This window comes from Dendrobates tinctorius, unplaced genomic scaffold (genome assembly GCF_039654945.1).
Source record: "Dendrobates tinctorius isolate UK_male_01 unplaced genomic scaffold, ASM3965494v1 ptg000054l, whole genome shotgun sequence".
NCBI lineage: Eukaryota > Metazoa > Chordata > Amphibia > Anura > Dendrobatidae > Dendrobates > Dendrobates tinctorius.
Genome location: NW_027361722.1, coordinates 3,147,790 through 3,171,740, shown reverse-complemented (window position 1 = coordinate 3,171,740; position 23,951 = coordinate 3,147,790). Strand labels below are relative to the sequence as shown.

Here is a 23,951-nt window from a genome sequence, read left to right as displayed (position 1 = left end):
CCCAGGAGTATGGTCGCCACACTGGCTTTGCCTTCCTTCAGGGGAGGGTAATGCCAGGCTTGGAGGCAATGATGGGTCTCTCTCACAGTCAATCCATACATGCAACACAGTTCCACTCCTGGCCAGCAGGGGGAGTTCTGACCCAGGATTAAGAGGAGGAGTACTCCCTGATGGCCAAGAGGAAGTAGGTTCAGTTAGTCTGGGAAGGGTGAAGTGTGCAGACGTGGAATGAGAAGCTGGAGGTTGAGCTGCAGAAGGCGAGCTCCGTCAGCTTGAGAGCGCACAGAACTGGAGTCTGGTCTCCATGGTGGTACGGATACGAACGGTCCTGCCACAGATACCAGAGGAGTAGGAGGCTGTAAATGCCCTGCTCCCAGCTAAGACTTGAGGCACCACAGCAAAACGGATAGAGAGCCGGGGATTCAGAGAGAGAGAGGAGTCCCAGAGAGAGAGGCTACAGCTGTCTGCCGTGCAAGTGGAGTTCTAGGAACATCTGACAGGAGGAACTTCAGAGTAACTAAGTACTGGAGTGCTTCACACCACACAAGCGCTAGGAAGGAGACTGCACAGCCCATCTGTGAGAGAGAAACCCTGAGTTGCTTCCAGGCTAGCCTGTTCCAATACCATCTGTAATCAGGACCCTGGACTGCAGTTATCAAGTAAAGGTACAGAAATTGCACCCCGCTGTGTCGTGTCTGCTTCGTACCCTGTCGGCACTGCTACATCCCCGTGCCAACCACCTATACACTGCCCTGGGGTTACAGCTTCACCTGTGGGGAGCTACACCATCAGCCCCAGAGGATCTACAAGCAGCGTTGGCTAACACCTCACTTGCCAAACACCACAGGTGGCGTCACGAACTTTACATTACAAACAAACACCACCGCCATTGATATTGGGTCCCAGGACCACGGACCGGGTCACCGCTGCTGTGACACATCATCCCCCTGACACCGGCCCAGTACCGAGTAACCCACAGCCCTGGGTGAAGCGAGGGCAACCCAGATGCCTTCAGCAGTAGCCAGTCAGGAAGGTCACTGGAGGTCCTACAGTTAGAGACTGGGAATTGGAGGACCAGGGAGACTAACGGAGGAGTCTCAGTAGCCAAGTCAGCTAGGAGCGAAGAGCTGAAGTGACAACAAAGCCAGTCTTTGGAATTGTGCAAGCCAGGGAGGTCAGTGGGTGAGCCCCCTGTGTAAGTGACAGCTGGAGTGCGGGAGCTGAGTGAAGAGTCTAGTGAGCCACAAGCCTAAAGAGACGTGCAGGAGCAACAGTGCCATAAAGGGGTGAGCTGCGCCAGAGTAGACAGGTACCTTCGTGGGCTGAAGTCGGTCTCAGGAAGAAGGGTCTAAGTGCCATGTTCCGTGTGGCGTGCTTGCTTGCTTGCGTGTGTTCGCATCGTGTGTAATGGAGGAGAAGAAGTAATGTGCTGCTGTAGATGAAGATATATTGCTGGTACAGAGTAAAGAGTCCTGTAGTCGTTGTGGACGAGCTGTGCCCCGAAGAGAACAAAGTTGAACTGTTTTAAGTTGTTTCCAGCCTCTGTCTGCAGTCATTTGAGTCTCAAAGCTGAACAGCATACTGGAGATGGAACAACCTCCAGCAAAGTGAGTACTGGAGCGACCGAAGAGGCTACCCCCCGGCGGCCGTTGTATTACATGGTTTCCAAAATGTGGTCAGTTGTGGTGGGGGGCTTCTGCTGTTTAGTACCTTAGGCGCCCTGCAAATGTGACATGTGCTCCGCAATCTATGTCAGTCAGTTTGTGTTCCAAAATTCAAATATTGCTCCTTCCGTTTCGAGCTCTGCAATTTGTCTAAACAGAACTTTTTGACTACATGTGGGGCATCGCCGCACTCATATTAAAATGGGTAACAAACTGTGGGGTCCACTTTTTGGTGTTACATCTTGCAAAAGTGAGATATTTGGGGTTAAAGCAAGATTTTAGAGGTAAAGCGATATTTTTTTTTCATTCCAGTTTGCATTAATTCCTGTGTAGCAATTGAAGGGTTAAAAAATTTCCAAACAGTTTTAAAGTATTTGAGGGGTGCAGTTACTTTTGGGAAGTATACAATGTGTAGGTCCCTCAAAGTCCACTCTCCCAGTGAGTCATGGCACCCGCAAACCATAACAGTAAAATCTGCACTGAGTTTTGCACTATTGGAGCAACCAGGAGAAACTGCACAACTGAGAGGTCCATTTTTTACTATTAGTGGGTCGCCCTCGCTTCACCCAGGGCTGTAGGGTACTCGGTACCGGGTCGGTGTCAGGGGGATGATGTGTCACAGCAGCGGTGACCCGGTCCGTGGCCCTGGGCCCCAATATCAATGGCGGTGATGTTTGTTTGTAATGTAAAGTTCGTGACGCCACCCGTGGTATTTGGCAAGTAAGATGGTAAGCCAACGCTGCTTGCAGATCCACTGAGACTGATGGTGTGATGCAGCCAAGATGGTATAGCTCCCCACAGGTGAAGCTGTAGTCCCAGGGCAGTGTATAAGTGCGATGGAGGAGTGGGAGGCACTGAAGGGTGAAGGTGTTGATACCCCGATGTGGCGGTGCTGATGCGGGAATGAATGGAGGACACCAGGGCTTGCAGTTTCAAAGCTTTACTCACAGTTCGTAGTGCACACAGTGCCCGCTTCGGTGCCGTGTCCTCTGGGGCAGAGGCCCAGCCAACCTCCAGGCAAGTTAAGACTCTCCCCGCCAACATGTGCCTTACTGAACGACTCCTCTATTGCGCCTATTAGTGTGAAGAGCTCCAGTACCATGGTTCTCTGAACTTCCTCCTGTCAGATGTTCCTAAAAACTCTCTCACTTGTATGACAGACAGCTGTAGCCTGCTTCGGGGACTCCCTTCTCCTGAATCCTGGCTCTCTATCCGTTTCGCTGTTGTGTCCCAAGTCTTGGTTGGGAGCAGTGCATTTACAGCCAACTACTCCACCAGTGTCTGCTGCAGAACCATAAGTGTCCATACAACCTCGGGGACCGGGCCCTGGCTTCGTGCTGAGAACCTATTGTCATGATTTGTAGTTTTGCCCTGTCCTGTATTTTGTATAATATGTCATTTAACTTTTCTCTGGTTAACCATGTCTCCTTCCCCAATACTTTGCAATGTCTTGTGATGTACCTGGACCATAATCTAATTTAGGCTTGTGTCAACAACTGGTGGAACTTTGGCTATTGTTTTCCTAAGCAGAAGATAAAATACAATACACATCCTGTAGACTCAGTGGAGCCCTTACATTTCTAGAATCTTCTGATGGACCAAACCATTGAATAGTAGGTGTGACCCCTACCCCCCTTCAGATGGGCTGATCCCAAGAGCCCTGACAATACACTCTTGTTTTAAGTTCAGTTGTGATTTGAGTGCAGACATGGAAGAAGTCATGAACTGAGTTGAGGCCAGCTCGTGACATCCGTGGGATTGTGTGGAATCCTGTGGATTATTGCAAGGATTATTGTCATCGTATCTGGCACAAGGACTATCGTGAGGCGCCCGGATTTGTTTCCATTGTGTGGACTTATTGTGGACTTCTCATGGACTCCAAGGACATTATGGATATTTGATGTTGTATGCTCCCTGCCTTAATAAATCTCGTTGGATCGTCCCTCGGCCTGTTGTCCCTTCTTGCTCTGTCGTATACCCCGTCATAAACTGGTGGCAGCGGTGGGATCAGATCAGAAGGAATGGAGGACAACGGCCCATCAAGATCTGGAACCAGCACCGCAGAGTACAAGAACTGGACTGCGGTGAACCTACAAACAAAGGCCCGTGAACTGGGAGTCAGCTACAAGGGACTCTCCAAGGAGCAGCTGATTGAGGCTTTGGAAGGAGTTCGCCTGCAAGATGACGCTGAGGAAGGATCCCCACAGCAAACGGAGGAAAGACTGCAGCCGCAGGTAAATACCCAAAAAAGTCAGTGGGTTGTGTGGTACGAGGAGGAGTTGGCATTGCTGGGAGAAGAGGCTACCATAGAAGATAAGAGGGAGGCCATTCATAGAGCTCAAGAGAGGGCATTGCTGGAGAGGCAGCTCGCTGTGGAAGCAGCTAGAAGCTCCAGACAGACTGTAACCCCAGCACCCACCATGAGGGAACCCCCCAGAGTGTCCCGCAAAGACTTCAAGCTGTTTAATGAGGCTTCAGGTGACATTGAGGGCTTCTTCCAGGACTTTGAGCATCAGTGTCGATTAATGGAAGTCCCGGAAAGGGAACGAGTCCGACATCTGGTGGGGCTCTTAGAGGGTGGAGCTGCCGCAGCCTATAGAGCTATGGACCCTCGGTGGAACTGTGAGTATGCGGAGATTAAACAGACTATTCTAGAACATTATGCTGTGACCCCAGACACTTACAGGACCCAGTTCCGTACTTTAGCCTGTGATGAGGAAGTGTCCTTCAAGATGTATGCCCACAGACTCAAACAAATGTGTCATCGCTGGCTGGAGGGAGAGGAGGCCTTAACTTGGGAGACCTTCCTCCAAGTCATCCTAAAAGAGCAGTTTTACTTCAAGTGCCCCGCTGAGATCCGGGAATGGGTGCGTGAAAGGAGACCAGCCACTGTGGAGGAAGCTGCAGCTCTAGCTGATGAGGCTCTCACCATCAAGCCTCAGTGGAAAAAACTACTACTCAGTGAGAAAAAAACTACCAGTCCCCCAACGCTGGCGGCCCCTGGTCCTTCGGCCTCCAATATTCACCATCCCACTAGACCATCAACTCATGGTGACCTTCGTGTGACTGTGCCTCGCATTACTCCTGCTCCACCTTCGGGACTACGACGTGGAGGAAGAATCCCAGAGCACAGATGTTATAGATGTGGGCAGCCTGGGCATCTGCAATTCCAATGTCCAGGTGTTCGGAGGCAGGACAGCTACAGACCGCCTTTGCCTGTTCTTTAACTACAGACACACTCACCAGGAGAAGAGCTGATTCAGTCCCTGATGACTTGCCAAGTGACTCTGATATCCTGGCTCCCCTACCCGGAGTCTATGGGGTGCGAGCCCCAGCCACCTGTTCTTCTGATCTTCAGCACAAACATCTACAGGAGGTCGTGCTGGATGGCCAAAAAGTTGTTGGCTTCCGTGACACTGGGGCTTTTCTCACCATAGCCGATCCCTGAGTAATTCAACCAGAAGCAATTCAAAAGGGACCAGGAATTGCCATTGAATTGGCTGGAGGTACCCAGAGATATATTCCAAGAGCGAGTGTGACTCTGGATTATGGCTTTGGGGCAAAACAATGCGTGGTCGGTGTGATGAGCGGCCTCCCTGCAAACGTTCTTCTAGGAAATGATGTGGGAAATCTTCATTGCCACTTTGTCGGTGCGGTAACCAGAAGTCAAGGCAAGAGAGCAGCAAATGTGGACGTGTACAACCCATCCATGGAAATGAGGCCGCCAGAACTTCTTCTTTTGGGGATAATGTGAGCGTTACTTGGGATAAAGTTCAGTTTAGACAAGAGGTAGATACTGACCCCACCCTAGCTAGTTTTAGAACTCGAGCTGAGATAGGGCAGTTGGGGGAGAACAGGGAAAGAATTATCAGAGAAAATGGACTTCTGTATCGGGTTACCAATGCTGACTCCCTAGATAAGCCCTGGACTTATAGCAAACAGCTGATTGTTCCTCAGAATTCCCCTATTACACCTTGCTCATGACATTCCTACTGCTGGCCATCAAGGCAAAACCCGCACTGAGAGACGATTGACTCAATCTTTCTATTGGCCTGGGATTTCCCAAGCCGTAGCGCATTTCTGCCGAACTTGCGACATATGTCAGCGTAGAGGGCGACCCGGAGATCACCCAAAGGCACCCCTGCAACCGCTCCCTATAATAGAAGAACCCTTTCAAAGAGTAGCTGTCGATATCATTGGACCTCTGGCTAAACCAAGTTAATCTGGAAAGCAGTTCATTCTCACTGTTGTGGACTATGCCACCCGATATCCAGAAGCTGTGGCCTTGTCAAGTATTTCTGCAGCCAATGTGGCCGAGGCCCTGGTTACCATTTTCACCAGAGTAGGATTCCCCAGTGAGATCTTGTCAGACCAAGGCTCCCAGTTCATGTCAGAGCTGGTCCAGTGTCTGTGGTGCACCTGTGGAGTACGAGCGATCCGAACGACCCCGTATCATCCCCAAACAAATGGACTTTGTGAGTGATTCAATGGCACTCTGAAGAATATGCTGAGGGCCTTCACTGACAGAGATTCAGACTGGGAGAAGTACCTACCCCATCTCTTGTTTGCCTATCGGGAAGTTCCCCAGGAGTCCACCGGGTTTTCCCCCTTTGAACTACTCTATGGAAGAAAGGTCCGAGGACCCTTAACCCTGCTAAAAGAATATTGGGAGGGACAAGTTGAAGATACAGGAGCCCCTGTTGTCCCTTATGTCCTAAAGCTGCGAGAAACCCTGGGGAGGGTCCCTTCCGGGTTCTCAGAAAACTAAATGATACCAATTATCTTCTTGCTTTAGATGATCAGGAGCTAAGACAAAAGACTGTCCATGTGAATTTGATTAAGCAGTACCATGACCGGAACCTTCCAATGATAACAAGCTGTCGGCTAGCTTCAGAAGACGGTCAAGAGGATAAGGACTCCATACCTGATCTCGTGGAAGCAGCGAGAGCCCCATCCACTGTGGAACAGGTTCCTCTGGGAGATCACCTGGATTCCCTGCAGAAAAACCAGATGCTGGGAGTGCTTCAACAGAGACGGACTGCTTTCTCATCCCAACCAGGTCGAACCACCGTCACCCAACATCATGTGGACACTCAGGGTATCCGTCCCATACAACAGACTCCTTACTGGGTACCTGAATCTGTTCGGAACACCATGCAGCACGAACTGGAGATGTTACAGCTTGGGGTAATCCAAGACTCCCATAGCCCTTGGGCCTCTCCTGTGGTGTTAGTACCCAAGAAGGATGGGAGTACTCGATTTTGTGTGGACTATCGACGACTAAACGACCATACCGTCAGCGATCCTTACCCAATGCCCCGTATTGACGAACTTCTAGACCGACTTGCTGGGTCCCGATATGTCACTACCTTGGATCTCAATAAGGGATACTGGCAAATCCCTCTCACGGAGGAAGGGAGAGAACGGTCCGCTTTTATAACCCTCTTTAGTCTGTATGAATTTCTAAGCATGCCTTTTGGAATGAAGAATGCCCCGGCAACCTTCCAGAGAATGGTGGACCAGATCCTCTGGGGATGTGGTGACAATGCTTGTGCCTACTTGGATGATATCGCCATCTTCAGCCAGACGTGGGAGGAACATCTGAATCAAGTAGCCATTATTCTTGACCTGATTCTTGCAGCCGACCTAACCATTCGACCCGATAAATGCCAATTGGGGATGGGTGAAGTCCAGTACCTAGGGCATAGAGTAGGAGGAGGAAAGCTCCGTCCTGAATCTGCCAAAATCCAGGCTATTAGAGACTGGCCTGTACCCCAAACTAAGAAACAGGTTATGGCTTTTTTGGGCACTGCCAGTTATTACCGAAAATTTGTTTCTCAGTGCAGCACTGTGGCCAAGCCTCTTACCGACCTGACCAAGAAAACGATGCCCCGGCTGGTGATCTGGACTCCAGCCTGTGATGAGGCTTTTAACCGGCTGAAGGACGCTCTGGTCTGTGACCCTGTTCTGGCTGCTCCAGACTACAAGAGGAGATTCATTGTGCAGACGGACGCCTCTGCTTATGGACTGGGAGCTGTCCTCAGCCAGGTGAATGCAGCTGGGGACGAACACCCCATCACCTACCTTAGCAGGAAACTGCTGGACCGAGAAGTGGCCTATGCAACTGTTGAAAAAGAATGTCTGGCTGTAGTGTGGGCCCTTAGGAAACTAAGGCTGTATCTGTATGGACGAGAATTCACTGTCATTACTGATCACAATCCCCTCACCTGGCTGAACTGAGTCTCTGGGGACAATGGACGCTTACTACGATGGAGCCTGACTCTGCAGCCCTATAACTTTACCATACAGTATAAAAGAGGCAGCCAACACCAAAATGCAGATGGTCTGTCCAGGCAGGAGGAGCCCTGAGTCTGGTCAGCCATGCCTGTGTGTACTTAACAAGCGACCTGTAGAGGTCCCTAGTATGTACACAAATTGGGAGGGGAAGGGATTGTCATGATTTGTAGTTTTGCCCTGTCCTGTATTTTGTATAATATGTCATTTAACTTTTCTCTGGTTAACCATGTCTCCTTCCCCAATACTTTGCAATGTCTTGTGATGTACCTGGACCATAATCTAATTTAGGCTTGTGTCAACAACTGGTGGAACTTTGGCTATTGTTTTCCTAAGCAGAAGATAAAATACAATACACATCCTGTAGACTCAGTGGAGCCCTTACATTTCTAGAATCTTCTGATGGACCAAACCATTGAATAGTAGGTGTGACCCCTACCCCCCTTCAGATGGGCTGATCCCAAGAGCCCTGACAATACATTCTTGTTTTAAGTTCAGTTGTGATTTGAGTGCGGACATGGAAGAAGTCACGAACTGAGTTGAGGCCAGCTCGTGACGTCCGTGGGATGGTGTGGAATCCTGTGGACTATTGCAAGGATTATTGTCATCGTATCTGGCACAAGGACTATCGTGAGGCGCCCGGATTTGTTTCCATTGTGTGGACTTATTGTGAACTTCTCATGGACTCCAAGGACATTATGGATATTTGATGTTGTCCCTTCTTGCTCTGTCGTATACCCTGTCACACCTATAGGCAGGGTTCCTATCTAACCCACTCCTCCTCTCTGTTCTCTCTTCACTTCATTCTGTACTTGTCTTTCTCTCTCTTATGGAAATCCAGGTTACAGTTCTACGTCTCTCTTTCCTTTCCCGTGCCAGCTGGCTCAGGTCACTGAGGCAGCTGCAGCACTCCTTCCTCCATTCCTTCTTCCAGGGATCCTCCACTCCTCACTGAGTGGCTTCCTTTCTCTCCTCTCCTCTCAGACTACTCTGAGACTGACCTCTCGGACTGGCCTCCCGGACTGACTTCCCGGACTGACCTGTAAATCTATCTTTCCCAGTCTTTTTATTCTAACTCCACCCACCTCCCAGCACATCTCGTGTTACGAAGCAGGGTTCCACGAAAGGTGCTCTGCTACACCCCGAGCCTAAAGCTGAAATGTGTCCCTGCTGAACTATCCTGTGTGTGGGATGCAGGTGTTGGAGCGTGGCAGGGAGTTCCCACCTTACCTGGATGGTGGGGCACTACACCTTAGGAGAAGGTGCAGTACCTCTGTGGCGACTGAGCCTCAGAGGCGCCACATTAGCCCTTATAAAAATATAAAATTTGGGGCTAGAAATGTAATTATTCTTTCATCACCGCTCAGTGGAATAAAACTCTGTGAGATACATGTGGTGTCAATATGATCACTACACCCCTAGATGAATTCATTGAGAGGTGTAGTCTGTAAAATGGGGTCTCTTATGGTGGGTTTCTGCTGTTCTGGCACCTCAGGGGCTCTGCCAATGTGATATGGAGAACTCAAACCAGTCCAGCAAAATCTGAACTCCAATATGGCGCTTCGTCCCTTCTGAGCTTTGCGCCGTGCTTCAAAACTAGTTTTTGACCACATATGGGCTATTGGCGTACTCAGGAGAAATTTCACAACAAATTGTATGGTCTATTTTGCTCCGTTATTCTTGTGAAAATGAAACATTTGGGGCAAAACCATTTTCGTGTGAAAAATTTATTTTTTCATTTTCACAGTTCAATGTTATAAACCTCTGTGAAGCATCTGGGGGTTCAAGGTGCTCACCACACATCTAAATGCATTCCTTGAGGGGTCTAGTTTTGAAAATGGGGTCACTTGTGGGGTAGTTTCACATATGGGATATTGGTGTACTCAGGAGAAATTCCACAACAAATTGTATGGTCCATTTTCTCGTGTTACCATTGTGAAAATAAAAGATTTGAGGATAAAAATAAACCATTTTTGTTGGGAAAAATGGGATTTTTTTTTATTTTCGTTGCTCTACATTATAAACTTCTGTGAAGCTCTTGGAGGTTCCAGGTGCTCACCACACATCTAGATACATTCCTGGAGTGATCTAGTTTCTAAAATAGGATCAACTGTGGGGTTTCCACTGTTTAGGGACATCAGGGGCTCTCCAAACGCGACATGGGATCCGTTCTTGATTCCAGCTATTTTTGTGTTCAAAAAGTCAAACGGTGCTCCTTCTTTTCTGAGCTCTGCTGTGTGCCCAAACAGTAGTTTCCTCCCACATATTATTATTATTATTTATTTATATAGCACCATTGATTCCATGGTGCTGTACATGAGAAGGGGTTACATACAAATTACAGATATCACTTACAGTAAACAAACTAACAATGACAGACTGATACAGAGAGGAGAGAGGACCCTGCCCTTTCGGGCTTACATGCTACAGGATGGTGGGGAAGGAGACAGTAGGTTGGTGGGTTGCAGCAGTTCCGGTGTTGATCGAGGTGATATCAGTGGTGAGAGAGAAGGAGGTGGAGACTACAATCTATTATGAAGTATCGGCGTACTCAGGAGAGATCTCTCAACAAATTTTGGCTGCATTTTCTCATGTTATCCTTGTGGGAATAAAAAATTTGGGGCTAAAGTAATTTTTTTGTGGAAAAAAAGTAAAATTTTCATTTCTCCCTTCCACATTCCATTAACTCCTGTGAAGCATCTAAAGAATTAATTTCCTTCTTGAATGTGGTATTGAGGACATTGAGGAGTGAAGTTTTTAGAATGGTGTCATTTTTGGGTTTCCTGTCTTCTAAAAAATGAGAAATTGCTGATCAGCTTTGAACCTTTCTAACTTTCTAATAAAAATAAATTGTGTTTAAAAAATGATTCAGATGTAAAGTAGACATACATGAAATGTTATTTATTAATTATTTGTGTGGTACAAGTGTGGAGAAACGGGGTCAGTGGGTGCTCTCGTCCGCTGGCCCGGCTGTCTTTAGAATGACTGCATGGACCAGGGCTCATCCCACTGAACGCCCGCTCTACCTCCCCGTGGGCAACATACTACACAGACAGCGCAGGGTTAGGGTAAAACAGTGTGGCAATACTTTATTGAACCACAACACCCAGTAGCAAACAGAACAATTCCAGCAATTTCCCCAAGATGGTGCACATTACAAGGTCTCGCCCCTCCGCTGACTCACCGAGATGCTAGTGGATGTTATGTTTGGAGCTCCCAGGGTCGCATTCCACCTGTGATAACACACAGAGAGGAGGTCACAACAAGCATAGGGAGATAACCGAGAGCAGTCCTGTGTTCTTTCAGCCGGGTCTGACATATCCTCAGCTGGGATCCTGAACAGTTTCTTGTCCGTTAAGTGTTTAGCAGAATGTCCAGCTAGTAGCTCTATGTGATGAGATCATATTCATCACATAGAGGATCATATTCCTCACCAATCGTTACACCGATGCCTCTACCTTGTGCCAGTCATTACACTGGCTACCCATCCACTCCAGAATTCAGTATAAACTTATTACCCTCACCCACAAAGCCCTCCATGGCTCAGCACCACCCTACATCTCCTCCCTTGTTTCAGTATACCACCCTACCCGCGCCCTCCGTTCTGCTGATGACCTGAGGTTGGTATCCTCAATAGTCAGAACCTCCCACTCCTGTCTCCAAGACTTTACACGTGCCGCGCCAATTCTTTGGAATGCACTTCCCAGGTCAATACGATTAGTCCCCAATCCCCACAATTTTAAGCGTGTCCTGAAAACGCATTTATTCAGACTGGCCTATCGCCTCAACACATTAACCTAACCTATCCCTGTGTGGCAGAGCCAAAAGTTTACCATAACCAGGTTCCCAGCATCATGTTCCCACATGCTTTATGCATCCATTAGCCCTCTGTGTCTGTACTGTTACACACTTAACATTATGGCTGGTCCATACAATCAGGGCAACTGTTACCACCCACCTTTCGTGTCTACCTCTTTCCTCATAGACTGTAAGCTTGCGAGCAGGGCCCTCATTCCTCTTGGTATTTGTTATAATCTACTGTATGTGATTATTGTTATGCTGTAATGTCTATTGTCTGTACAAATCCCCTCTGAAATGTAAAGTGCTGCGGAATATGTCGGCGCTATAAAAATAAAATTTATTATTATTATTATTATGAGATGAGACACCGTCTCTCTGTCTCAGGGTCTCTTATACCAAGGCAGATAAGCTATTGTTAGAATAATAATAATAATAATACATTTTATTTCTATAGCGCCGACATATTCCGCAGCACTTTACATATCAGAGGGGACTTGTACAGACAATAGACAATACAGCATAACAATAATCACATAGATCATAACAGATACCAAGAGGAATGAGGGCCCTGCTCGCAATCTTACAGTCTATGAGGAAAGAGGGAGACACGAAAGGTGGGTGGTAACAGTTGCCCTGATTGTATGGACCAGCCATAGTGTTAAGTGTGTAACAGTACAGACACAGAGGGCTAATGGATGCATAAAGCATGTGGGAACATGATGCGGGGAACCTGGTTATGGTAAAACTTTTGGCTGTGCCACACAGGGATAGATTAGGTTAATGTGTTGAGGCGATAGGCCAGTCTGAATAAATGAGTTTTCAGGGCACGCTTAAAATTGTGGGGATTGGCGACTAATCGTATTGACCTGGGAAGTGCATTCCAAAGAATTGGCGCAGCACGTGTAAAGTCTTGGAGACGGGAGTAGGAGGTTCTGACTATTGAGGATGCTAACCTCAGGTCATCAGCAGAACAGAGGGCGCGGGTAGGGTGGTATACTGAAACAAGGGAGATGTAGGGTGGTGCTGAGCCAAGGAGGGCTTTGTGGGTGAGGGTAATAAGTTTGTACTGGATTCTGGAGTGGATGGGTAGCCAGTGTAATGACTGGCACAAGGTAGAGGCATCGGTGTAACGATTGGTGAGGAATATGATCCTGGCTGCAGCATTCAAGACAGATTGGAGAGGGGAGAGTTTGGTAAGAGGGAGACCGATTAGAAGAGATTTACAATAGTCGAGACGAGAATGAATAAGAGAAACATTCAGAGATTTTGCAGAGTCGAAAGTAAGAAAAGGTCGAATTCTAGAAATGTTTTTGAGGTGCAGATGACAAGAGCGAGCCAGTGATCGAATGTGGGGGACAAAGGAAAGCTCGGAATCAAGTATGACCCCAAGACAGCGGGCATGTTGCTGGGGAGTAATAGTGGAACCACACACAGAATTACCACAGAATTTAGAATTACCCAGTGTCCTTCAGTACACCCTCACCCTTTCCCCATCTACAATCAAGTCAACAAACTGATCCCAGAATATAAACAAACATCAGATAAGCACACACTATGTTACATGGTATATCATTGTGCAAGTCAGCCTTCTTGACCCACCAGAATCCACACTTAAATCCACAAGCCAAATATACAGACAAAAAGTCAATTCCCCGAGGCCTGTAAAAAAAATATAGCCGTCTGGGCAATTAAGATATACTCCAGTTTCTTCACAACAACTATCTGATTTAAGGGCATGAAAAATTTAAAGTTTGAAAATTGTGAAATACTAACTTTTTTTGAACATTTACGCAAATTATATCGTCTAAAATTTTCCACTAACACGAAGTACAATATGTCATGAAAAAAGCATTCTCAGAATCACGGGGACACGTTGAAGCTCCAGAGTTATTACCATGTCAAGTGACACTGGTCAGGATTGAAAAATTTGGTCATTAAGGTCAAAATTCGCTCCGTCACTAAGGGGTTAAATTTCTTGGATAATGTATTTGTCATGATTTATTATTGTTTCCTTATAGAAATGTATTTCACCCTTTTGAAACATGCAATATTATTATGTAGCCAGAGATGCTAGCAGAGCCCTCTAGAACCTCGATCTATGTTAATCTAAATTTGATGCACATTTAATGTTGAGTGTTTGTTTCTCTATACATATTTACATATTGATCCAATCTGATTTCAGATCTATGGTAAATTTTCTGGCCACATGTATATACTGTACCCTATCATGCTTTCCTCTCCAATATGGAGATTCATGTTTCCTGTTGGCGTATGTGGGCTTTGACGTTGCATGCTCTCTCTCTCCCCGCTTAGGCATCCAATCAGACTGCAGAATCCTAGAACGTTCGAGTTGGATGGGGGACCTTGGGGTCATCGTGTCCAACCCCCGGCTCAATGCAGGAGTCACTAAACCATCTCAGACAGATGTCTGTCCAGTCTGTGTTTAAAGACTTCCATTGAAGGAGAACTCACCACCTCTGGTGGCAGCCTGTTCCACTCATTGATCACTCTGTCAAAAAAGTTTTTTCTAATATCTAATCTGTGTCTCCTCCCATTCACTTTCATCCCATTGCTTCTAGTCTTTCCTTGTGCAGTTGAGAATAATGATGATCCCTCTACACTGTGACAGCCCTTCAGATATTTGTAGACAGCTAATAAGTCTCCTATCAGTCTTCTTTTTTGCAGCTAAACATTCCCAGATCCTTTAACCGTTCCTAGTAAGACATACTTTGCAGTCCGCTCACCATCCTTGTAGCTCTTCTCTGAACTTGCTCCAGGTTTTCAATGTTTTTTTTTTAAATCTGGTGCCCAAAACTGGACACAGTATTCCAAATGAGACCTGACCAAGGAGGAATAGAGGGGAATAATTACTTCATGTGATCTAGACTCTATGCTTCTCTTAACACATCCTAGAACTGTGTTTACAAGCAAAAACCCAATGAATAATTATTTAGGAAAAAACTCAAAGCAATTCTCCTAAACCACAAAGAAATAAGTTTACATTGCCAAAAGTGTACAAATTTTATTAATTGCAATTGCTTACAAAAAATATCCAACCATTACAAATAATTCACAGATAAAACAGGGATACTGCAATCCAAACAGAGAGCCATATTGCACATTAGCCCATAAATAGTGTACTGATTATATAGTTCAAAACAGCTCAAACCTGTATACAATTGTAGAGATTAGTCAGTATGCCACTGGTAAGTAATGGGGAAGCCAGCGCCATATACTGTAATCATGTAAGTGCCCTCTCTGGGAGTTTCCCGCTGTTTCACACATGTATATTGATTGCACTCTATTATATCACCACATAGGTATACACCAATAGTTAGGTGGCACAAATTTGAGAATAGAGTCTCTATGTATTTGAAATTAGGCTATGCCTGCTTTATTTATGGAAATTTTTCTCTAATTTGAATGTGCTTACTTAGTAAATATAGAGCTAGCTAATAAGGGTGGTGTTTGTACTTACTAGTGGCATACTGATTAATCTCTACAATTGTATACGTTTGAGCTGTTTTGAACTATATAATCAGTACACTATTTATGGGCAAATGTGCAATATGGCTCTCTGTTTGGATTGCAGTATCCCTGTTTTATCTGTGAATTATTTGTAATGGTTAGATATTTTTTGTAAGCAATTGCAATTAATAAAATGTGTATACTTTTGGCAATTTAAACTTATTTCTTTGTGGTTTACTAGAACTGTGTTTGCCTTTTTTGCTGCTGCATCACACTGTTGACTCATGTGCAGTCTGTGATCTATTAGTATACCCAAGTCTTTTTCACACATGCTGTTGCTTAGTTCTACTCCTCCCATTCTGTAAATGTCATTTTCGTTTTTCTTGCCGAGATATAGAATTTTCCATTGCTCCCTGTTAAATATGCCGGGCCCAGCGAGCGATGTGGCAATGGACAGTTCACATGTGTAAGAGTGGTGGACTGTCCTAACGCATTCTTACCCCTGAAGTCACCAATCATGTGCACAGTGTTACGCATCTTTTGTAAATCTTGTATAATGTATTGTGATGTGGTAATGTATTGAACATGATGAATAATGCGGATATCTCCCTCCATGTCAGCCATGTACGAGCCGCCTCCCTTATACCAGACAAGTATAACCAGCTCCAACCATTGTCCTAAGAGGGGGGCGGCTTTATAGATTACAGCAGAGGAATGTGCGTTCAGTGATGTCAGATAATAAAGGGTGGGGGATAAGAGGTCTGCTCCGTGGATATATAAGCAGGTGACTGCACTTTCTAGGTTCACTCTGCAGAGTTCACAATCAGGATGGATTCACAAGTTATGGTTGGTGGATTTGGCTCGGAAAAGTCGGCTGATGCAGAAGTACAAGCTACCTGTAACAAGGTGAGTAAAGCTCCCATTACACATAGCGATATCGCTAGCGATATCGCTGTAACGTCACCGATTTTGTGACGTAGCAGCGATATTGCTAGCGATATCGCTATGTCTGATACTTACCTCCGACCGGCTCCCCCGCTGCTCATCGCTGGTTGCGCGAGAACGTCCTGGACCATTTCTTGTTGGGAAGCAGGGCTTCCTGTGGCGCCGACGAGCGACGCGTGGACGCGGGCGGGAGGACGTCAGGATCGCCGCGTCTGACAGGTAAGTAGCGACCCCAGCGATGTTGCTGGTGAGATCTGCCTCTTAACGATGCACCAGCGATCCATATCGTTGCCGGGAACGCTGGTGCATCGCTAAGTGTAACGGTACCCAAACATCATGGGGTATTATTAGCTTCTTCTAAATTCTTCTACTTCTGACATCTCTGGATAAGAGACTGATAAGAGTTTGGTTTTAGCAGCAGCATTAATGGGAAATGTTGTTCTATACTTGTGGTCTCCTCTTCCTAAAGTTCTCTCGGATCCACATCTTCTCCCTCTTAAGTGACGCCTGTATCTGGCTCCGGTTTGGACCCTGCAGCCATCACTGAAGCTGAGGTGGAGGATTGTGGAGCCGTTAATGCACCTCAGACTTTGGACACCTACACACATCCATGTTTCCTGTACGTGTGGTGTCCGTCTTCATACGTACCGGAGACACTGCACACGCATAGCCATTATAACCAATAATGTCCATGTTTTTGCAGCAGCACGGATGACAATAGATGACAATATATACATACGTGTGAAAAATAGAATGAAGAATAGAAGTAACAGATTTTTAGGTGTTTATGCACAGATATAGCTAGATAGATAATAGATAGATATCCGTGAGATATATAATTAGTGCCATGTGTGTAGTGTACATGTATTCAGCTAATAAATAAATGAAAAAAAGGACATGGGCCTCCCCCCCTATTTTTGATAACCAGCCAAGGTAAAGCAGACAGCTGTGGGCTGATATTATCAGGCTGGGAAGTTCTCTGGGTATTTGTCCCTTCCCAGCCTAAAAATACCACAGCAGCCCCAGAAGTTGAGAATCACATTAGATGCACCAATTCTGGTGCTTTGCCTGGCTCCTCCCAATTTCACTGGTCCAGCGACAATCGGCTTAATGGGACTTGGAGTTGATGTCAGTAGTGAATTATCTAAAAACACAGCTTGCATCAAGCCCTGTGGTTAGTAATGGAGACGGGTCTATCAGACATCAACTCCTGGGGTTAGTAATGGAGACGGGTCTATCAGACATTAAGCCCTGGGGTTAGTAATGGAGAGTGTTGTGAATTCGCTTTCTGGCCTACCTCTGGTTACTGCTGAAGGTAGTGGAGCTGATCATATTGACAGAGGGGTTGCGAGTTCTCTTTCTGGGCTCCCTCTGGTGGTAACTAGAGGTAATGGAGCTGATCTGATTAACAGAGGCTTGCCACCTGATAATGAGGAGGACCATTGTAGATCTGGGGTTTCAGACTGGATTTAAGACAGCCGACTCCCTCTATCCCTGCTGGTGATTTTTTGCTGCCTCCTGAGGTCTTAGTTTCCAGCTCAGTCCCTGCATGCTCAGCTAAGTGTTCTTTTGCTATTGTTCACATTTTGTCTGGTTTTATCTATTTCAGTTTTGTGTGCATCAGCCAGCTCCGGCTGGGGCTGTGATGAATCACTGTCCATATGTTACTGCTTGTGCCAGTTTGTTTTTGTCCCTTATTAGATTGGCCTCTTTTTGCTCTGCTTTCAGAATATACCAGAGTACTGAAATAGTGGGCGAAGTCGTGCGACTTCAGCATTTTTTCTATTAGACGTGTTAGACTTTTTTGCAGGGTTTTGTGCTTGATTGCAGACAGTGTCTTTCCTGTCCTGTCTAGTCAGTGTGTGCCCCATCGTTTGCTCAGTCTATTTTCCTACCTGCGTTTGTGTTTTCATCTTGTCTCACCGACAATATATGTTTGGGGGCTACCTATTCCTTTGGGGTCTGCTCTGGGGCAGTTTAGATTTCCCCTTTCTTGCCTTAGGCTTATTTAGCTCTCCGGCTGTGCCGAGGCGTCTAGAATCATTGTGGGCACGCTCCACGGCTACTGCCAGTTGTGTGGATAGGATTAGGGGTCTGCAATCCGCCTAGTTACCAACCTCTCTGGTTTTCTGTGGCTTGCTTGGTCTTGCTCTCCTCCTCGGTGACCCAGTCATAACAGGAGAGGGGTCTATCAGACATTAAGCCCTGGGGTTAGTAATGGAGAGGGGTCTATCAGACATCAATCCCTGGGGTTAGTAATGGAGAGGGGTCTATCAGACATTAAGCCCTGGGGTTAGTAATGGAAAGGGGTCTATCAGACATCAAGCCCTGGGGTTAGTAATGGAGAGGGGGTCTATCAGACATCAAGCCCCGGGGTTAGTAATGGAGAGGGGTCCATCAGATATCAAGCCCCGGGGTTAGTAATGGAGAGGGGTCAATCAGATATCAAGCCCTGGGGTTAGTAATGGAGAGGGGTCTATCAGATATCAAGCCCTGGGGTTAGTAATGGAGAGGGGACTATCAGACATCGAGCCCTGGGGTAAGTAATGGAGAGGGATCTATCAGACCTCAACCCCTGGGTTTAGTAATGAGAGGGGTCTATCAGACATTAAGCCCTGGGATTAGTAATGGAGACGGGTCTATCAGACATTTAGCCCCGGGGTTAGTAATGGAGAGGGGTCTATCAGACATCAAGCCCTGGGGTTATTAATGGAGAGGGGTCTATCAGACATTAAGCCCTGGGGTTTGTAATGGAGAGGGGTCTATCAGACATCAAGCCCTGGGGTTAGTAATGGAGAGGGGTCTATCAGACATTAAGCCCTGGGGTAAGTAATGGAGAGGGGTCTATCAGACATCAAGCTCTGGGGTCAGTAATGGAGAGGGGTCTATCAGACATCAAGCTCTGGGGTCAGTAATGGAGAGGGGTCTATCAGACATCAAGCCCTGGGGTTAGTAATGGAGAGGGGTCTATCAGACATTAAGCCCTGGGGTAAGTAATGGAGAGGGGTCTATCAGACATCAAGCCCTGGGGTTAGTAATGGAGAGGGGTCTATCATACATTAAGGAACACGGCCTTACACACACCAGAATTCAGATGTCGTATAGTGACGCTACATAAAGATGAGAAAGTTATGGCGGCTCCGACTGTGAATGAAGAACAAAAAATAATCCATAGGTCCCATCTAGAGATGAGCCAGACGCACAGATGACGTCCCACCTGCCCTGAGGGATCTAAAGCCACAGGGGTGCCAGAAGGTTAGAGATTCACGGCCTCCTGTCCATGTGTCAGGTACCACTGACCTGGACCATAGACCTATGAATCCATCCACTCATCTCTAGTACCAACAGTCCCAGACACAGCAGGATACAGCGGACAGTCCTGGATTTCGGTCTACGCCTTGCTGTCTGGGGCGTCTGCTGGTTGTCCCTCACTACCACCGCCCCTCTGACAACTCTTCCTGCCATACTTTGGAGCTACGGCCGAACCTCAGCGTGAAGCGGCTCTGGTTTATCCACAATCAGATCAGAATTAATTGGCAACAAACAAGTTTGGTGACAAATTGAATTTGAGCAAATCTGCCAAATTGTAGAAGTCAGATCCGCTCCTGTCCACTACCAGATACGCGGCAACCTGGGGAGACGTTCACACTGTCCGGTCCTTGTGTCGGGCATCATTCATACAGCATACCCTGGAGAAGTGGCTACATACAAGCTAACAAGATTTTCTGTTCTTTTTTCCTTCTCCTCAGGTAAAGGCCCAGTTTCTAAAACAATCCGGGAAAAATTCCTCAAAGTTTGAGGCTCTGGTTTACAGAAGTCAAGTTGTGGCTGGAAAAAACTACTTAGTGAAAGTAAGTGATCTACAAAGCAGCGTCCTGGTGGCCGGAGGTGATAAGTATCCAGCAGAGGGCGCTCCGTAATAATAGTGAAATCCATTACTAGGTCCGCCCCTTCCTGATCAAAATGTTTGGTGCTGATAAAATAATAAGGCCTACACTCACTTTCCGTACCGGCGTTGTTCCCGCGGTGTCGGCACTCGCTCTCCCCGGGCTCTCGAGAGGTTGTTGTGACACATGACTCCAGCACCCAATCAGAGCCGGCATCACTGTCCCCGCCTTCGGACAAATCAAACATGAAGAAGAAGTCCGGCCTGCAGCTGATCCCTGATTTCCTCTTCCTGTTCAGTTCGTCAAGAGGCGGAGACAGTGGCGCTAGCGCTGATTGGGTGCTGGGGTCACATGTCACAACAACAGCATCGGAGCCCCAGGAAGAGCGGAAGTCAAGTATAGGCTTTATTATTTTATCAGGGCCAAGCGAGGGATATGAGAAGGGGCACATTATGGGATGTCAGGACACATACAGACACTGGGGTCACACTGATCACATTATGGGATGTCAGGATACATACAGACACTGGGGTCACACTGATCACATTATGGGATGTCAGGATACATACAGACACTGGGGTCACACTGATCACATTATGGGATGTCAGGATACATACAGACACTGGGGTCACACTGATCACATTATGGGATGTCAGGCTACATAGACACTGGGGTCACACTGATCACATTATGGGATGTCAGGATACATACAGACACTGGGGTCACACTGATCACATTATGGGATGTCAGGATACATACAGACACTGGGTCACACTGATCACATTATGGGATGTCAGGATACATACAGACACTGGGGTCACACTGATCACATTATGGGATGTCAGGATACATACAGACACTGGGGTCACACTGATCACATTATGGGATGTCAGGATACATACAGACACTGGGGTCACACTGATCACATTATGGGATGTCAGGATACATACAGACACTGGGGTCACACTGATCACATTATGGGATGTCAGGATACATACAGACACTGGGGTCACACTGATCACATTATGGGATGTCAGGATACATACAGACACTGGGGTCACACTGATCACACTATGGGATGTCAGGATACATACAGACACTGGGGTCACACTGATCACATTATGGGATGTCAGGATACATACAGACACAGGGGTCACACTGATCACATTATGGGATGTCAGGATACATACAGACACTGGGGTCACACTGATCACATTATGGGATGTCAGGATACATACTGTGGCGCCCCTGAGGCTCAGTCACCACAGAGGTACTGCACCTCCTCCTGAGGTGTGGTATCCCACCATCCAGGTAAGGTGGAAACACCTGACCACGCTCCAACACCTGCACCCCACACCACAAAGTAGTGTAGCAAAGCACCTTCGGCGGCTCCCTGCTTGGAACACGAAACGAGCTGGGAGGTGGGTGGAATTTAGTTCACACAAAAGAGCGGGAAGAGTTGAGTCAGTCAGTCTTCCACTCAGTGAGTGAGGATGTAGAAGGACAGAGTGTGAGACAGAGAAGATCCCCGGGAGAGGGATGGAAGAAGGAAGTGCTGCAGCAGGCCACAGTGATCTGGGTCTGCTGGCACAGGAAAGAGACAGAGAAAGGAAGCTTGATTCTCCATTGGGAAGGACTAGCACGGAACATAAGGAGAATAAGAGAACAAGGACCAGGGTTAGAGGAGAACCCTTTTCAAGTTCTAAGCGCAAGGCCAGGGTCCGATCCCCGAGGTTGTACGGATACTAATGGTCCTGCAGCAGACACCTGAGGAATAGAAGTAGTGACCGCTTTATTCCCACACAAGACTTGGGGGCACAACAGCAACTGGATAGTGAGCCGGGACTTAGTAGCAAGGAGTCCCCGAAGCAGGCTACAGCTGTCTGCCGTACAAGTAGAGTTCATAGGAACATCTGACAGGAGGAACTCCAGTGTAACTCAGTACTAGGAGTACTTAACTCAAAGGCGCTATAAGAGGAGACGTTCAGAAAGACACATATGTTTGCGGAGTGTTGGAAAGGAGTATTCCATCTGGCCTGGATGTTGACTGAGTCCCTAACCCGGAGGACACGGCACGGAAGCAGGCACCTGTTTGTACAACAGACTGTGAGTAAAGCTTTGGAAATACAGTACACGCCCTGGTGTCCTCCACTTATTCCTGCACCATCCTGCCCAGCACTGCTACATCCCTCGCGCCTGACACTACACCATCTAAGTGTCACTTCACCCACTCTGCCCTGGGACTACAGCCCTGCCTGTGGAGGGCTATAACATCACTGCTGCACCACACCATCTGTCCCAGAGGATCTGTCTGCAGCGTCGGCTTACATCTCTATTGCCGAATACCACAGGTGGCATCACAAATCACTTATAAACTTTCACTACCATCAGCACACTGAACATTCGCCTTTTACAATGGGCGCCCAGGGCCACGGGCCGGGTCCCAGCTGCCGTGACCTCTCCCATTAAAGCTCATCTGGCCCGGTACTGAGTACCCCTTAGCCCTGGGTGTGAGGGCGTCCCACATACAGACACGTGGGGTCACACTGATCACATTATGGGATGTCAGGCTACATACAGATACGTTGGGTCATACACTGATCACATTATGGAATGTCAGGATATTTTATATAAAGGTTTGTGCACTGAGCAGTGATCGGAGGACTCCCCGTGTAACGTGTCCGTCTGTCTCTCCGCAGGTCGATACTGGAGATCAGTGCTGTCATTTGAAAATATTTGTCCCTCTACCTCATACTGGAGAAGATCCACAGCTATCGGGCTATCAGTGCGGGAAAACTAAGAAGGAAGCCATTACAATTTTTTAAAAGATGTATGTGGTGCAGAATATATACAGAAACCGGCCAGAAATCCTACTCCAATGGGCGGAATAATAAATAAATCTTCCATCTCGGCTGAGTCTGTAATTGATGAACTAATGATAAAGATGAAAGTAGCAGATCCGATATGTAAAACTGAGCATTAGGCTGCATTAAGCCCTTCCAACCGCAGCCAATTTTGATGTTAATGACTGAACCCAAATTTTCTAATCTGACATGTGTCACTTCACGTCAGGGTGAGGAACCTTTTTTCTGTAAAGGGCCAATTGTATATTTATACCATCATTTGTGACCATTCAAAATGATAAATGTCAAAGATCGCAGCAAAGGGGTCATAACTGAACCCACCAGCTGTGATCTTTAGAGCGACCAGCTCTCTGCTGCCCCCAATCATCAGGACAATTACGCAATTGACCAACGAGCAATGGAAGAGGCCGCAGGCTGTTTCCACTAATAGGTTGGTTATCGGTAAACTAACAGTGAGTGTATGGTATATACACCTCTGGTTCCAATGCCTGGGATATGTGTAGATACCCCCGATACCTTCACTGATAACTCCACAATAACCCAAGACTACTCACTACCACCACCCGTCATTTATACAGGCTGACGGAAGGCCTGGTTCTGGTAGTGTATGGCTTTGGGGTGCGGTTTATAGAACAATAGGAATAGAACTATTACATTTTATAGAATCATAGAATCGTAGAGTTGGAAGGGACCTCCTGGGCCATCTGGTCCAACCCCCTGCTCAAAGCAGGATTCGATAAATCATCCCAGTCAGATGTCTGTCCAGCCTCTGTTTGAAGACTTCCATTGAAGGAGAACTCACCACTTCTCGTGGCAGCCTGTTCCACTCATTGATCACTCTAACTGTCAAAAAGTTTTTTCTAATATCTAATCTGTGTCTCCTCCCATTCAGTTTCATCCCATTGCTTCTAGTCTTTCCTTGTGCAAATGAGAATAAAGTTGATCCTTCTACAATGTGACAGCCCTTTAGATATTTGTAGACAGCTATTAAGTCTCCTCTCAGTCTTCTCTTTTGCAAACTAAACATT

At 46.9% G+C, this 23,951-nt stretch overlaps 1 protein-coding gene across 1 annotated transcript; it reads left to right on the top strand.

Annotated features, from left to right (window-relative positions):
• The first annotated feature begins 15,820 nt into the window (after window positions 1–15,820).
• Window positions 15,821–22,970, top strand: LOC141091449 (leukocyte cysteine proteinase inhibitor 1-like). Its single transcript, XM_073577018.1, has 3 exons — window positions 15,821–16,133; window positions 19,922–20,023; window positions 22,759–22,970. Exons 1-3 carry the CDS (start codon window positions 16,056–16,058, stop codon window positions 22,882–22,884), a joined length of 306 nt encoding a protein of 101 aa, XP_073433119.1. The 5' UTR covers window positions 15,821–16,055; the 3' UTR covers window positions 22,885–22,970.
• The last annotated feature ends 981 nt before the right edge of the window (window positions 22,971–23,951 follow it).

Bases quoted from the DNA above. Each gene is read 5' to 3' on its own strand.
- LOC141091449 (XM_073577018.1), top strand. From the start codon at position 16,056: ATGGATTCACAAGTTATGGTTGGTGGATTTGGCTCGGAAAAGTCGGCT. The intron at 16,134-19,921 runs GTGAGTAAAGCT...CCTTCTCCTCAG, and splicing joins TACAAGCTACCTGTAACAAG to GTAAAGGCCCAGTTTCTAAA. The intron at 20,024-22,758 runs GTAAGTGATCTA...GTCTCTCCGCAG, and splicing joins GAAAAAACTACTTAGTGAAA to GTCGATACTGGAGATCAGTG.